Consider the following 15,230-nt stretch of genomic DNA (forward strand, 5'->3'; position numbering starts at 1 on the left):
AGAGAGACGGATTTTTCTGGGTGGCGTTTGTGAGTTCTGTCGAGATTTTAATTTCACTGCATCACAACTCAGCAAGCTGCCAACTCAAGCTGGTTATTTAAATTTATCACCCACTCTCCCTTCCGCTGCTAGGCTGCTCGGGCTCAGCAGCATCTCTCCTCTCCAGCCCACTGCTCTGGGCTGCTGGTCTGGAACGCAGCTGAGTCTCTCCTAAGTGATAAGGGAGAGGGGGCCGGCCAGATGAGAGGGGGGAATTGGGGGCATGCTGGCTGCTGGCTCCCATCACCTTCCTACCTCAACCAAAGGCCCATGGGGGCTACCCTCACCCCCCTCAGAAGTCCCAGGACCCTCTAGAGCAGGGAAGAGATGAGCAGCCTTTGTCCCTTGGCTCCCGTGGCTGCTAGCAAGGACAGTGTCTCTCCCAGCAGTCCCTGCCACACCCCTTCCTCCAAGTGCTTGGCTCAGCTGCTGGAGTCCATAGTGAGAGAGGCACTTATAGAGATGCAGCCAGCATTCCCAGTGCTGCTGGAGATGCTCCTGGGCATTTCTGAATGCTCTTGGCCAGATCCAAGCCCACATGAAGGAGCGAGCAAGCTTCCCATAGCAGAGCCCAGGTAGGCTGAGGGTCTGCTGGAAGAACTGCACCTGTGAGAGATTGAGGCTGGCACACAGGAGGCCAGCCCTAATTGGGGATGTCAGTGTTGTGACTACAGGTGGGAAACAGGACCTCAGGCCCCCGAGAAGCAGGAAGTTGGCAGTGAGAAGTGCTCCGCATAAAACTGGGACCAGAACAGGGACAGTGCTGGCCCAGAAATGGACATACACAGACTCATCCCTGTGGCCCAGGAAAGTAGGGGAGGGAGAAGCTGGGAGAAACAGACCTCCCCAACCCGACCCTGGATCCAGGTGGAAATTTAGTTTTTTTAAAGATTTATTTATTTTTAGTGAAAGGCAGATTCACAGAGAGAAGGAGACAGAAAGATCTTTCATCCACTGATTTGCTCCCCAAATGACTGCAGTGGCTAGAGCTGAGCTGAGCTGAGCTGAGCTGAGCTGAAGTCAAAAGCCTCTTCCAGATCTCCCACATGGGTGCAGTGTCCCAAGGCTTTGAGCCATCCTCTACTGCTGTCCCAGGCCATAAGCAGGGACCTGTATGGGAAGTGGAGCAGCTGGGACATGAAAACAGCACTGAGCCCCAGGTGCAAATTTATACTGTGGTATGTATGTACATGACAAAACCCATGCTAAGCCAAAAGCCAGCAGAAACAGCAACAGATCCTCTGTGGGGATGTTCTGCAGCCTAGGGTACCACAGGATTCCCCCAGGGGAAAAGATAAAAATGCACTCACTCTAAGAAGACACACAATTATGTGAGTGTGCACCATGGCAGGGGTGAGTCAGTGGGCACCCCAACAACTGGGGTTAGCCAAACAATCCAAGTACAGGTGCTCAGTAAGCATACTCAGCATGCGCAGCCTCAGAGAGCCACGAGGATGGTTTTAACTTCATCCCAGATCCTGATCCCCCAGGCCCTTCGCCCATCACTGCTGGGAGAATGGAGCACAAAAAGGGCAAAGAATGATGCTCAGCCCTGAAATTTATTGTTTGGGGGTCTAGAAGCCCTGTGAGGCAGCTCTGGAAGTAGAGGCTGTTCCTGGCTCGTCCCAGCTTCTAGAGTCTGTTAGCTAACGTCTGCACGGTAGAGAGCTGGGCACAGGAGCAATTCTTGCTCTCGAGTGGCGCAGGGTGGGCCAGGGGATCCTGATCGGCTTCCTCGCCCTGGTAGCAGGAGGTGATTCTGTTTCAGAGTCTGGGAGAATTCTTCCTGGTGCCTGGATGAGGAAGCCCCATTTAAGGGAGAGGGCAGGGTGCTGCCTAGGAGGGACGTGCAGAGCAGGTCGGTGAGCTGAAGTTCAAGGCTGAGCAGCAGGGCTGATCATGGAGGCCTGGATGCCCTGCAGAGCAGTGTGGGCTCAACTTCGGGGGGCCGAGGTTGCTGGCTGTTTAGTAGCTCTACTTCTTTGCCCAGCTCCGAAGTGGTCAGTGAAGGAGTTTCTAGGCAGGTGGAGGTGTGGACCCTGGGAAAAATCCTCCTCCACCTCCTCCTTAGAGAGTCCCCAGAACTGCCAGGGACCGCCTCTTTCCTGTGGTTAACAACACCCTTCCCAGGCTTCCTTCCATAAAACAAATGGCCCAGCCCTTGGCCAGTCCTTAGGGGAGGAGACCTGACAGAGGCTTGTCTGGGCCCCCAAGTCCCTGATGGGCTGCAGGAATTTAAGGCACAGACACCAGAGCTCCTCTCCTGCCCAGAATGGAGGAGACAAGGGCAGCTTTGGGCAGCACAGCAGCCCAGCATGGAGCTCTGCGCCCAGTCAGACCGAGGGCTTCCGCACATTCCCACAGGCCCAGAGCTTCCCTGTGGGTTGAGAAGGCCCCAAGAAGAAAGGCTGGTGTCCTCCAGACCTCCAACCCCATCCCCAAGGACTGTGAGCTGTGGGACCTCAGCTCTGATTTAATTATGGGGCATTTCCATAGCGATGAGACAGTGATAGATATACATGTGCCCAGGGCCTGCAGCCTAGCCTATCATTGCAACAGGCCTCCTGCCTGTCCTGCATCCATTCAGCCTCTTGAGGATGGGATGTTGAAAAGAAGATGCAGTGATCCACACCAGGGCTTAGAGGGTCTGGCCAAAGTGAGCAGAACAGCTGAGCAGCTGCCTCTGCAGCCCTTACCCCCTGGCCACGCCTATGCCCACCAGCCGTGCTGGAGGCGAGGGGCTGTCCTCTGCAGGGAGGGTATCATGGTAGAAGTTGGTGGGGTGCAGAGAGGAGAAAAGTCTTGAGGAGCAAAAATCTGGAGGCATCTTACCAACTGTGTCATTCTGTGGTCATCTAAGCTGAGCTCAAATTTAGTTCATGACTAGGATTCTGCTTCTCCTCACCTCTGCCCTGCATCCCAGAGATCCAAAAGGCTGAACACACCAAGTGGACGGCGCTTGTCCCTCTGCAGGATAGGCTCACCAACTTGCTTAGCGATCACAGGCTTGTCTGGATCAAAATCAAAATGTTTTCAAGAAGTCGGGTGATGTTTATTTCAAGTGTGAGCAGGAGCCAACTCCAGCCTGACAGAGGGGCTGCCTGGTGGAGAAGGCTGGACATGGCTGCCATGGTTAGCTGGGCTGGAGGGAGCCTTCTGGCTGCTCAAGGTGTTATTCCCAGGGATTTGGAGGTATCCTTACTGCAGTTCTCCAAAAAGTGGACCACAATACTAAGCTCATTTACACCATGATGTGACATGTTTTTTAAGGAAAGGTTAGCTTAATAGAGTCAGTTAAGCCAACCTTTCCTGAATGACCAGAGACCCTTATAGCGCCCAGTGCCCTTGAATGTCACAGGTGCATATTGGGACAAGTGGTTTGGAAATGCCCAGGGGACCTCACAGTCAGCAGGTCCAGACCTGAGAGCTAGCCACACCCCCAAAGGGAGACCACACACACACACACATACACACACACACACACCCCTCCCCTGGTGGTCAGAGTCCCTCCCTCCTTCCTCCACTCTCTTTTAGCCTCAGGACAACCGAGTCAGGGCTTTCTTCCCCAGCACTAAGGCAGAGGCAAGCTCTCGCTGTCACATCAGGAATCCTGCCTGCGGTGGCTGGGCTGGCGGTGGGCTGGGCAGAGGAAATCCTGCAGCCACTCGGCTCGGAGAGCAGCCTAAGGCGCCTGCAGCTTAAGTGGCCGTTTTCCTTGGGATTAGGGTTTCACTTACAAAGAGCGCCTGAAAAACGCTGTGCGCTCAGAAGGATTAGAGCTGACAGCCAGTACTCTCAGAGAAGAAAATAAAGCCAGAGAGGAACTGGGGGCCCTGGCGTATCGAGAGATTGTGCAAACAGGCTTAACCTCTGCCCATTCAACACAGGAGCTGGCCCACTCTGAGCCCAGCCTGCACAGAGTGCTAATGCCAGCCAGACTCCTGCCTCCAGCCAGAGAAGGCAGCAGGGCGATACAACCTGGGAGCACCTTGGTTTTCTCTACTAGAAATGAGAGCACTGGGCTAGAAGGCAGCCACATCCCCTCCCAGATCTTGGACTATGGGATTTTCCCAACACTCCCAGTCTTATTCCAAGATCCCCAGCTGACATCCCTAGCCACCGTCCAGTTGGGCTGGAAAGTAGCTGCCCCCCCGCAGACTCCTAGGCCAGTAGGCTGCATAGTGCTGATGGGGACAGCATGGTGCCTATGCCCACATGGTTGGCTACCCAGGTGCAAATCTTGCAGAGTCCAGGCAGGACCCCTGCGTAGGGCACCCCGGGATAAAAAGTCAGTAGGTGGCAAAACCAGCTAGGAGAGCGGCCACACTGAGCTGTGGGCACAGCCCCCTCTACTGGAATCAGGAGCAGCTAAGCACAAGGCCGAGACAGCATCTAGGGCTGGGGAACTTAACACAGCCCCTATGCCCCAAAGGCAGAATCGAGAAACCTGTGAAATCAGATACAAGACAGTCTGTAGAGAACTCTTTTTCTGTCCTTTCAAAGCTCCTTTTATAGATGTGAAGTTCGCTGCATTGGTGCATCATGCGTCAGCCCAATTGATCATCAAGGGGCCATCTTGGCACAGTAGGCGTGGAGGTGCAGTTTGTGCAGGCGGCAGTTGCCAACTTAATAACCATCCTCTTCTTCGTCTATAAATGCTTGTGTCAAACGCAGGCACATTCGGCAAATGTGAGGAACGCTAATGTCTTTATCTCCACTACCTTATAAGAAGCAGACAAAACTTGAGGATAAGATAGTAAAACAATAGTGATGTGTTCTGGCCTTAGGGTCTTCTTGAGTGTCAAGTGGTTAGCAAAAGAGCTCATTTTTGCAGAAAGATGCTGTGGAAAAGCCGCTCTAAACTTGGTGAATACCACTTTTGCTGTATAAATCTGTGTCTAATAAGTCTTGTGGTTGGCACCGAGGCGGGCGGTGGTTTCTGCTTCTTCGGTAACTTCCTCTTTATTACTGCCTTGGTCTTCGGAATGCTAATGTTCTCCTATACCCAAAGCCAGCCCCTCTACTGCTTCCAATGTTGCCTCACTGCTTCTTGAATCATCTTGCTTATTGATGTGATTCAAAGTGTCACCAGCAAATCAGAGGTTCTCTTAATTTTTTTCTAAATGGTGCTTATCCATTTTTGAGTCATGAATTTGAGAATATGATAAAAGCTATATACCCCAAAAGATATGCATATACAATGCATAGAGCACATTGTGTGTAGTTTCCCTTTTTCTCCTAAAGTGCTCTGTCACTTGGTCCTATGGGCTCACTGAACCCAATTCAGAACCCTCCTTTGTGAGACATGCAGGAAGCTGAGGATGCCACAAGCAAGAAGCAGCAAGGTGCTCCGCCGCAGAAAGGATGAAGCTTTGCAGGATCCCATGTGACTTTCCTAGTCCAAGTCCCTATCTGTTTTCCAGGTCTACAGAATTGTGTTCTAATTTTTATTTATTTGAGAGGCAGAAAGAGAAATGCAGTGTAATCTGGGTGTCCCGCATAGGTGGTAGGAATCCAACTATTGGAGCCATCCCCCGCACCTCCCAGGGTTACTGTTAGCAGGAAGCTGGAGTAGGGAGCCAGAGACAGGAGTGGAACTCAGACCCTCTAACAAGGGACACGGCCTCCCAACCAGTGACTTCACCACTCAGCCCAGTGCCCACGGGGGCTAGCATTGTCTGAAAATGTTACAGAATCCATTCCCAGATGCATCGTTTGTTCCATAGTTCTGTAGATTTTGGGATGTGCTAGCTGTAAAATCTTAGACTTGACTCCTCTGAGTTACAGATTCTCAACCCTAAAATGGAGGTTAGTAACAGAACACCATCACAGAGCTGATGGGAAGGTTAAATGAAATAAATACCCTCAGAATATTAAGTACAGTGCCTAGGGTCTGGTAGAAGCTGCACACCAACTGGTTCTGGTGCAAGGTGAAGCACAACTCTGCCCACGGATCTTAAACCCGACCAAGGAGATGGATAATCTGGTGGCCACATTTTGCAGAATTCTTAATCAAGCCCTCTGCTTGGCTCCTCCCTGCGCTTGGGAGAGTTGCTGCACTGGGGTCCTCCCGAGCTGTTGATTTGCTCTGGCCCATTTGGTAAGGAACGCCTGACAAAAGCACACTGTCTGATTCCAAGGTGGTGATTGCTGTAGAAATTGGCTTTAGAATCTTCAGGGACTTCTGCAGTTGAGCAGGGAAGACATCCTCATCAAGTACAGTGCTTCCAACACTTCTGGAGACTTTGAGAGTCTCGGCTACTACTGTGTCGTGAAGTGCCTCTGCGCAGCAGAACATTCTCAGAGGAAATGAAAAGCTTTCTCCAGCGAGCTTTGCTACTGCCTTTCCGTGTCAGTGTTCCGTTCTTTGTGTCCTTTTTCTCTTGCCTCATCTGAACGCTTGCTGTGACCTGAGGAGATGTCAGGTTGCTTCTCTATCTTTTCCTTGGCTCCTCAGCGGTAGGGCGTAGTGGGGCACCTCTGGTTCCACAGTGTCATGAGAAGGCCATGTGGCATAAGCGAGGCTTCAAGCGTTGGCTCTGTCCTTTATGAGCTGTGGAGCCATGGGAAAGCACGCCCCTGCCACTCCCACCCCTCTGTGTGCTTCCGGTGTCTCACTGGTGAAATAAGGAAATTAGACTGACCACCTGGCAGGCTCTTCCCACCTGTGTCGTCTTGGAAAAGGCCACCGACATGGAATGTCCATCTTCTCGTGGTAAAAAAACAGGGTGTGGGCTGTGAGGGATTCAATCTGGTGTTGTTTTCATGGTAGTGACATTGTCAGTGAGCAAAGCAAAGACTTCACTACTCCCTGCCTTCTGCCGGATGGCACATAGTTTATTTTTTTTAAGAATTATTTTTAAAAATATTTATTTTTTTTTAGTGGAAAGGCAAATTTACAGAGAGACAAATTTTCCCTCTGCTGATTTATTCCCCAAGTGGCTGCAATGGCTGAAACTGAGCCAATCTGAAGCCAGGAGCCAGAAGCTTCTTCCAGGTCTCCCACACAGGTCCCAAGGTTTTGGACCATCCTCTGCTGCTTTCCCAGGCCACAAGCAGGGAGTTGTATAGGAAGTAGAACAGCCAGGACATTGGTGGCCATATGGATGCCAGCGCTGGAAGGGGGAGAATTTGCCAATTAAGTCATTGTGCTGGACTCAGAATGTATTTATTTTAATGGCCAAAGCCAAGCCCATTTGTAGCCAGGAGCGTCTCCTGGGTCTCTCACATGGGTACAGGATTTTAAGGCTTTTGGCCATCCTCCACTGCTTTCCCAGGCCATAACCAGGGATCTGGATGGGAAGTAGAGCAGTCCAGACATGAACTGGTATCCATATGAGATGCTGGCGCTTATAGGTAAAGGATTAGCCAATGGACCCGTCACGCTGGCTTCTGGCACCTGGGTTGTAATGAATGTGTTGTGCCGTGCAGCTGTTTGCTGCTGTTTCTGTGCATTTGCTTGTTTGTGAGAAAACAGTGGCCTTGCCGGCTCACGGTTACAGAGTCTGTCTCTGCTCAGTGTTTGTCCACCCGTATTGCTGCAGGGCTCGGCACTCTATTGATTCTTCCCCACACAGACCTCATTCCCTACTGCTGTTCCCCTACTAAGGGGCTCATGCAGAGAATACTGCTGGGCAAATTACTCTGGGCCTAGTAAGTGCAGTCTATATGTTTTCCATTATTGACAGTAATGTTGCAGATGAATATATGGCTCTGGCCAGAGTTGGGTCTGTTTTTCCTGCTCTTCAGGTGTCACCTGTACACTAGTGAAGCCATTCAGAATGCTCTGCATACAGAGGCTTGCACCTCTGTTGGCTCAGGGGTCCTGCACGGGTCCTCTTGGCGGTGATATCGATGTCAGAGGAGGAACATGGGAAGCATGCGTGCTTGCTTCTCGGTGTGGGCCACCTATTTCCTCCTGAATCTCTGCCTGGTGCTTCCCACGTTCTTGAATCAATGCCTTTCAATTGCCAGAATTTAGCCTGCAAAAATTTCTAACCTCTGAAAGTTGACTCCACTGTTTTTTGCAGAGAGGAAGCCGGTGGCAATAAAACTGTGCAGTGACGAGGGGCTCCAGGTGAGCTGGCAGCAGCTTCCCCTCTGTGCTGTCCTGTGGCTGGCAAAGGGATGGCATGACAAAACCCAACATCATGAAGGATACTAGTGTTTGACAGGTTCTGAATACACTGGGATTCAAATGCATCTATATCTCTCTTTTGTTAAGAGAGAGGCATACATCTTTTCCTGGCTGTCTTGCAGATCTATACTAAAGATCACAGGGCCAGGAAGACCTGAGTTTCTCTTTCTAGCTTCCAAACCGCCACTTCTTCTCTCTCTTCTATCTTGGGCCCTAAATGAATAAGTGCTATAGTATTCATCTCTTTAGGAACCAATGATGCCATGCTGTCTTCATTCGCCTGGGATTCACTCCACTGAGAGACAGTCAGGAGGAGTGAGCCTTTTATTGGCAATAGAAGTCAAGGAGAGGAAGCCACACCAGTCTTTCCTCCATCTCTCAGAGAGTGATCTGTTGTTTGGAAATTCCCTTCTGATTGTTCTTGAGTATTAGGTACAGAAAAACACCGTTCCCTGGCATGAGAAACCTGAGTAACAACAATATAGGACCCTTATGATAAATCTTTCATCACTCTACAGGCATTCAAAATCTTGTTTAAATTGTTTTTAGTCCCCCAACCTCCCTTTTTGAGAGAAAGTGAGTGCTTCTCTCCACAGGTTCACTTCCCAGCAATGTCCAGGGCTGGGCCAGGCTGAGGCCAGGAGCCAGGAACTACAGCTGTTCCACATGGGGGTAGGTGCTCAAGCACTTGAGCCATCTTCTGCTGCTTTTCTCAGGTGCATCAGCAGGGTGCTGGATTGGAAGTGGAGCACCCAGTACACAAACCAATGCCCGTAACAGATACTGGCCTCAAAGGCTGTGCCACAGTGTCAGCCTCTACATTGTTTTTGTTGTTGTTTCACATTTTTTAAATTTCTATAAAGTAGACACATTTTATATATCCTATAAGATACAAATTTAAGAGCTAATGATGGGCCCGGCACAGTAGCCTAGTGTCTAGATCCTCGCCTTGCACACGCCAGGATCCCATATGAGTGCCAGCTTGTGTCCCAGCAGCCCCACTTCCTTTCCAGTTCTCCTCCTCTCTGTATTTCTCACTTTCCAATACATAAACTTTTTTTAAAGATTTATTCATTTTATTACAGCCAGATATACAGAGGAGGAGAGACAGAGAGGAAGATCTTTCCTCTGATGATTCACTCCCCAAGTGACCCGCAACGGGCCGGTGCGCACCGATCCGATGCCGGGAACCTGGAACCTCTTCCGGGTCTCCCACATGGGTGCAGTGTCCCAATGCATTGGGCTGTCCTCGACTGCTTTCCCAGGCCACAAGCAGGGAGGTGGACGGGAAGTGGAGCTGCCGGGATTAGAACCGGCGCCCATATGGGATCCTGGGGCTTTCAAGGCGGGGACTTTAGCCGCTAGGCCACGCTGCTGGGCCCACATAAATTTTTTTTTTTAAATAGAGCTAATGATACTCTAATTTTTAAAAAGAACTAACATATTCAAATATCTATAATTTGTCCCAGACTTTACCATTTTGGGAAGACCAACATATATTTTTTGAATTTTTAAAATTATAATCCACAGAAATTGGAGGTAATGTGGTAGAGAATCACTCAGCAAGAATCTGAGCCTCTCTCATGTTCTCCATTACAAGGACAGAGCAGCAGACAGGCCCTGCTGTCAGTGTACTTAGGAACTGTAGGAGGGAGCAAGTCACGCTGTGAAACAATGGGACTGACATGCTACCAAATACAAGGCCAAGGTAAACCTGGGGGACAGATGCTGTAGAAGTACAGAACAGAGAGACTTCCTTGTTGGGTAGAATGGGAGAGATTTTGAGGCATGAGGTTGGAGAAAGTAGGGGAAACATGTGAACAAACAAGAAAAAAAAAAGTCCCCGAGGTTTCACAACATACAAGCTGGTGAGAGTAGTCCCACTAACCCAGGAGGGGTGAGAACCAGAACTGAGAAAGTAGAGGGGGGAGAGTGCAATGGGATGTGTCTTGGAAAGTCTGCAGTTTCAACCCAAACTATAGATGAGAGGGGATCATTGATGGTTTTTATAGGAGAAAGAGTGTGATGGAAGTAGTGCTTCAAGAGGACTGGCCCAGCGACCACATTTGGGATAGACAGGCAGGGCGAGAATGTTACAAGAAGGAAGGAATGAAGCAAGCAAGCAAGCAAGCAAAGAAGAGAGGGAGGGATGGAGGAAGGAAGTAAACAGTAGCAAACCAACTGGGTGCCAGGGAGCTGTGCTATGTGAGATGACACTGCGGCAAATGTAACAGGTGTTGCTCAGGAGAACTGATGGCACTCCCATGACTGGCTTCTTATAGAGGGGAAGGAAGAAGGTTCTGATGAGGAGGGTTGTTGGGCTCTGCCTAGATTCCTCTGGGTTTGTGGTGACAGTGGATGGTGACAGTGAACAGTCCACTGACGGGCATGCCCAGCAGAAGGCTGCAAATGCCAAAGCCTGAGCTGCAGCTCTGTGTCCAGGGAAGCAGGAGTCAGGGAAGTGGGGGAATATCAAAGGAGAAGTCAACCTCAAGGTCATAGTGGCAAAGAGAGAAAGCTGCCTGGGAACAGCCAGCAGGAGGATGAGCCCAACCAATGACCGAAGTGAAGGGGGCAGGGTGTGTGTTGTTTTCTGACTTCCTGCAGCCATGCCTTGCCTCCCAGGACTGGACAGAGGCATTAGGGGGCAGCACAGCACTGGTGGGCGAGGAGCACCAGGGGAACCTGGAGGAGACAAATGGGGCCCAGGAAAGGACAGAGTGGTCTCTATTTTGTAGAAGAGGGAAGAAGGCAAAGCTATTGTCACTAGTGATTGTACAGCATGCTCAATTGCAGAGAGAGGTGATGTCCCCATCGTAGTGATGAGCGGTGAGGGAGCAAGGAAGGAAGGGAAGCAGGTCTCACGCAACCGTGTTACAGAGGAAATGTCCTGGACCAGGGGCATCTCCCCAGTTCTGACCTGTTATGCCTGTGCTCAGGAATGACGGCAAGGAGAGCTCCACCCCACCCCAGGCTCTGGTTCATGAAGGCATCCAGGCACCGAGGTCCAGCAGCTGGTGAAAAGGCAGGTTCTGCTCATTGGAATGCATCCGGGCCACTGGCACTGTGGGCTCCTGCTTGACTTTAGTGATAGGTTTTTGCCACTGAAAATGCCATAGACACAAACAGCAGAAGAGCCCCACTGGCCAGTTCTCCCCTGCCCTCCGCATCTGCCAGCTGCACTTGAGGAGGCAAGGAATGCTCATCAGCTCCTTCAGCAGTGGCAGGGTGTCCTCCAGGTCTGAAGTAAAGATGGGGTGTGAGGGCAAAGGTTAGAAAGACGAGAGGCCTGTGGGACAACTAGAGAAACCACCGCTAAACATCCTGCAGAGGAAGGGCCAAACGGCCTGCCCCTCCTGTCTCTCTCGGGGCATGGAGAGTGGAGAGCGAGCCAGGCAGGAGCAGATACACACCAGGGCTCAGAGATGAAGGTTATTACACAGGACAGAGGTACTCCCACGTACACAGCCCATCCTAGACACAGATGTTGGGGTCGTGAGCTCCCGTGCAAGCACAGGCACACCTGGCTGTGCACCTGCCCCTCTACACACCTGCACCGAGCCCCTCCTGCTCCAAGAGCCTCCTGTGCATGGAGTACCCACCCCGGCATGAGGAAGAGCAGGCCTCTCTCCTCCAGGCCTCACTCCTTCCCCTTTGTGTCTTTCCAGGTCGTGACATGGCGAGCACCACTCTGCCTGGTTACCCCCCTCATGTGCCCCCCACTGGCCAGGGAAGCTACCCCACGTCCACCCTGGCAGGAATGGTGCCTGGTAGGTGACAATGCTACAGCTGCCTACACTAGCTGGGGGCAGCAGCTTAAAGCGCCGGTGAGCTGCTGATTGGTCTGTAGTCTGTGGGTGGAGGGAGATCCAATTGCCTGTCCCCACAAGCCACCCCTGACCCATCCTCTCTCCCTCAAGGCCACTGTTAGCCAGCCCCTCATGAGCAAGCCAGGGAGGAAGCTGACCGAGGTGTGCTTATGTGCACCCCACTTCAGATCATGACCCATCCCCTGTGACCACCCCCACCCCCACCTGTGCCCCAGGAGAATGCAGCCTCAGCTGTACCCTCAGCACCCCCAGCCCACCCCAGTCAGCTGACACTGCTTGGAACAGCCTGCCCTGGTTTCCATGGAAACTTGGAGCCAAGTACCATTTCCAGGAGCATGTCAGTCACTCAGACAAAGCCACCCTGGTCCACAGCAAGTCATAGAGAAGACCAATGTTGAGAGTAACCCCAACTGAGAGGGAGGAGGTAGCCGGTTCCTAAGAGGCACAGAGGGCAAGCTGAGGCAGGAGTTCGAGGCAAGCTAGAAGCCTCCAGGGCTCTTCAAAGACCAGCCCTGGTCTGAGGGGAGTTGGGTTTGGACAGTAAGGACCAGGGAAGCAGGGGCTGGATCTGGTGACCGCTGCTAGACACTGTGCTACCCTGAGTTCCTATCAACACAAATACCAAACAGCTCTTGCCTTAAGGAGGGCATGAGTCTCTTGGCCTGTGCCCATTCCCTGGCCCCCTTTGTAACATGCTGTTTCCTTCAAGTTCACGTCTCATTGGTAGGGGGAAGAAGAAGTGGCTAGAAGAGGATTACTGTCCCCATCTATCCAGAGACAGCGCTGGGTAACAAGAGCTTGGGGAAGGGAGGAGGACAAAGAGGAAGACTGGGGTAGGGCACCCTGGAGAACAGAGGTGGAAGGGAGAGGCAGAGGTGAGGGTGGAAGGGTTCCTGTCCAGCTCTGGGGGAGGGAAGGGAGAAGCATTGTCTTAGGTTTGGTTCCTTGGGGAAAGGTCCCAGCCATGAGCAGGTGGATGTTAGAGGAGGTCTGGGGGAGGGGAAGGAAAGGGATGTGGGGAGTCTGGAGGGAGGTGGGGAAGAGGGGAGCCGCAGAGAGCTCATGGTGGCAAGGGGGGAGTCGTTAAACAGAATCTAGTGCTGATGAGGAAATTACACTTGTTTCATTAGCGATGGGGAAGGAGATAGCTCAGTTCCTCTTGGTCACAGTTGAGCTCAGAAGCTCATTATCCTGCTGCACGCATGCTTTCCCTCCTCGTCAATAAACAGGCTTTCCAGTGGCTGCATCCCCCACCCCCACCCAGCTCTAGCTCCAAGAGGGGCCCCTTCTCCTCTACTTAACCCGCGGTTAGGGATCACTGTAAACAGTCTGGGGTCATCACACAGGAGCAAGGGCGAGGGGAAACCCCCAGGCCTGCCCTTTCTCCTGCCAGAGGAAGAGGGACAGCTTCCGAAGGCTCCCAGCCCACGGGGTCCTGGGCTCACCGCTGGCAGACCCGTGGGCAGTCCCACCTGTACCTGACCACCTCCTCCGCGGGCTGGGTAGCCCACGTGTTGAACCTCTGGAGAAAAAGGAGGGAGGGGCGTGTTCCCCAGCAGAGTCCCCCACCTCATGTTCTGGCACCACACTGAGATGCCACTCTTAGAGCTTTCTGGGACAAACTGTCCCCAGAGCTTTTCTCTGCCACCCTCCTCCACTGCCACCCCCATGGGGCTCTGTCTCCTAAAAACAGTCTGTCCATTACAATGGCCCTTGGCCTCCAGTGCAGCAGGGAGACAGTGTTGGGGAATCCTAAGGGATCCTTCCTGCTATCCTGGAAGCCCCCATTCCCCAGGTCAGTATCATCTGCAAGCCCCTCCACACTGGTGTGCGCAAGATGTGTGGGCACTTCCTGCCTCTTCCCCCATGCAGCTGTGGGAATGGCCCCACCTCTGTCCAGCAGTCCCCAGGGACAGCCCTCTATGTCCCCGGACAGGTCAGGGTGGAGGTAGGGTGATGGTTGGGAGGCTGCTGGCCCAGCTGGTCAGATGCCCAGGGCCTGATCTCCGCTACCTCACCTCTCGCAGGGAGCGAATTCTCCGGCAACCCTTACAGCCACCCCCAGTACACCGCCTACAATGAGGCTTGGAGATTCAGCAACCCCGCCTTACTAAGTGAGTAATGCCACCTTGAAGCCAGCCAGCTCAGCAGGGCTGTCTCTGGACAGGGATCCTAACTCCCTTGGTGATCCGATTTGGGGGGAGATGGACAAGGCCAGACCAGGCACAGGCTCCTGAGTTCCTCTCAGTGCCTCCCTCCCGTCCCTTCCTCACCCTCCCGGGTCGCTGGAGGGCTCCAAGCCGCCCTTAGATCCCTCACAGAGTACACAGCTGGGCTACACCCATCCTTTTTGCCCTCTCCCCCCCTGCCCCTGCGGCCCAGCCCAGGCCTTCCTGCCAGAATCTGGCCGGCCCCCAGCCTGGGGAGGTCTTTGCTTTTTTGCCTTTCTTTCCTTTTTTTTTTTTTTTTTTTTTTTTTTTCTGTTTGTCCTCTCACCCAGCCCATTCTTCTCCTGTGTTAACTTCCAGGTTCCCCTTATTATTATAGTGCCGCCCCCCGGGGCTCCGCCCCTGCCGCTGCTGCCGCTGCCTATGACCGCCACTAGTTACCGCGGGGACCACATCAAGCTGCAGGCCGACAGCTTCGGCCTCCACATCGTCCCTGTCTGACTGCCCGCCCCGGAGGCAGGGAGGACCCACGCGACATGACACCTCCCGGCCGCCGCCCAAGCCCCATCCTGACCCCAAAGATGCCCCCTATTCCCCAGCACAGCCCTTCACGTCACCCGGGTGGAAGGCTGGACAGGACGGGTGGAGTCGCGGGTGGGACGCTCAGGCCCTGGGCCCGCAGCCCCCATCCCCGCCCGCCGCGCCTCCCCGCCTGTCTGGACTGTGCGGCGCCTGGAGGAGGGACCCCCAGCCCAGCTCGCCCTGGGTGGGTCCCCGGAGCTGGCCGACCCGTCCACCATCGCCCGCACGCCGGCTACATTTCTGTGACACACAATCAGCACGGACCGCAGCGCGACCAAGCCTCGGAGCAGCCCAGCTCGGGCGCCCAGGAGGCTCTGCTGGGGGAGCTGGGCAGAGGAAATGAAAGACAAAAAGACTTTACGCACTGGAGGGAACAGTCCCCCATGCTGAACTCTCGCTCAACCTGGTTTACACCCTGCGCCAACCGGACTGTCCCGACCCCGCACCGCCTGCCTGGGGTTGGGTGTTGGGGGG

General features: G+C 53.1%; 1 protein-coding gene across 8 annotated transcripts in view; it reads left to right on the forward strand.

Annotated features, from left to right (window-relative positions):
• The window catches only part of PAX2 (paired box 2), a 76,645-nt gene extending 61,680 nt beyond the window's left edge, over positions 1 to 14,965 (forward strand). For 4 of the 8 annotated variants that reach the window (XM_058671255.1, XM_004579958.4, XM_058671256.1 and 1 more), the window contains 3 exons: positions 11,845 to 11,946; positions 14,034 to 14,120; positions 14,535 to 14,965. In XM_058671255.1, the coding sequence (XP_058527238.1) occupies positions 11,845 to 11,946; positions 14,034 to 14,120; positions 14,535 to 14,611 (266 nt within the window). In that variant the 3' untranslated portion in view covers positions 14,612 to 14,965. The remainder of the gene's footprint in view (positions 1 to 11,844; positions 11,947 to 14,033; positions 14,121 to 14,534) is intronic. The other 4 variants (XM_004579955.3, XM_058671257.1, XM_058671254.1 and 1 more) reach the window with 1 other exon arrangement.
• Positions 14,966 to 15,230: the final 265 nt, after the last annotated feature.

Source organism: Ochotona princeps, chromosome 13, assembly GCF_030435755.1.
Source record: "Ochotona princeps isolate mOchPri1 chromosome 13, mOchPri1.hap1, whole genome shotgun sequence".
In the NCBI taxonomy this organism is placed as follows: Eukaryota; Metazoa; Chordata; class Mammalia; order Lagomorpha; family Ochotonidae; genus Ochotona; species Ochotona princeps.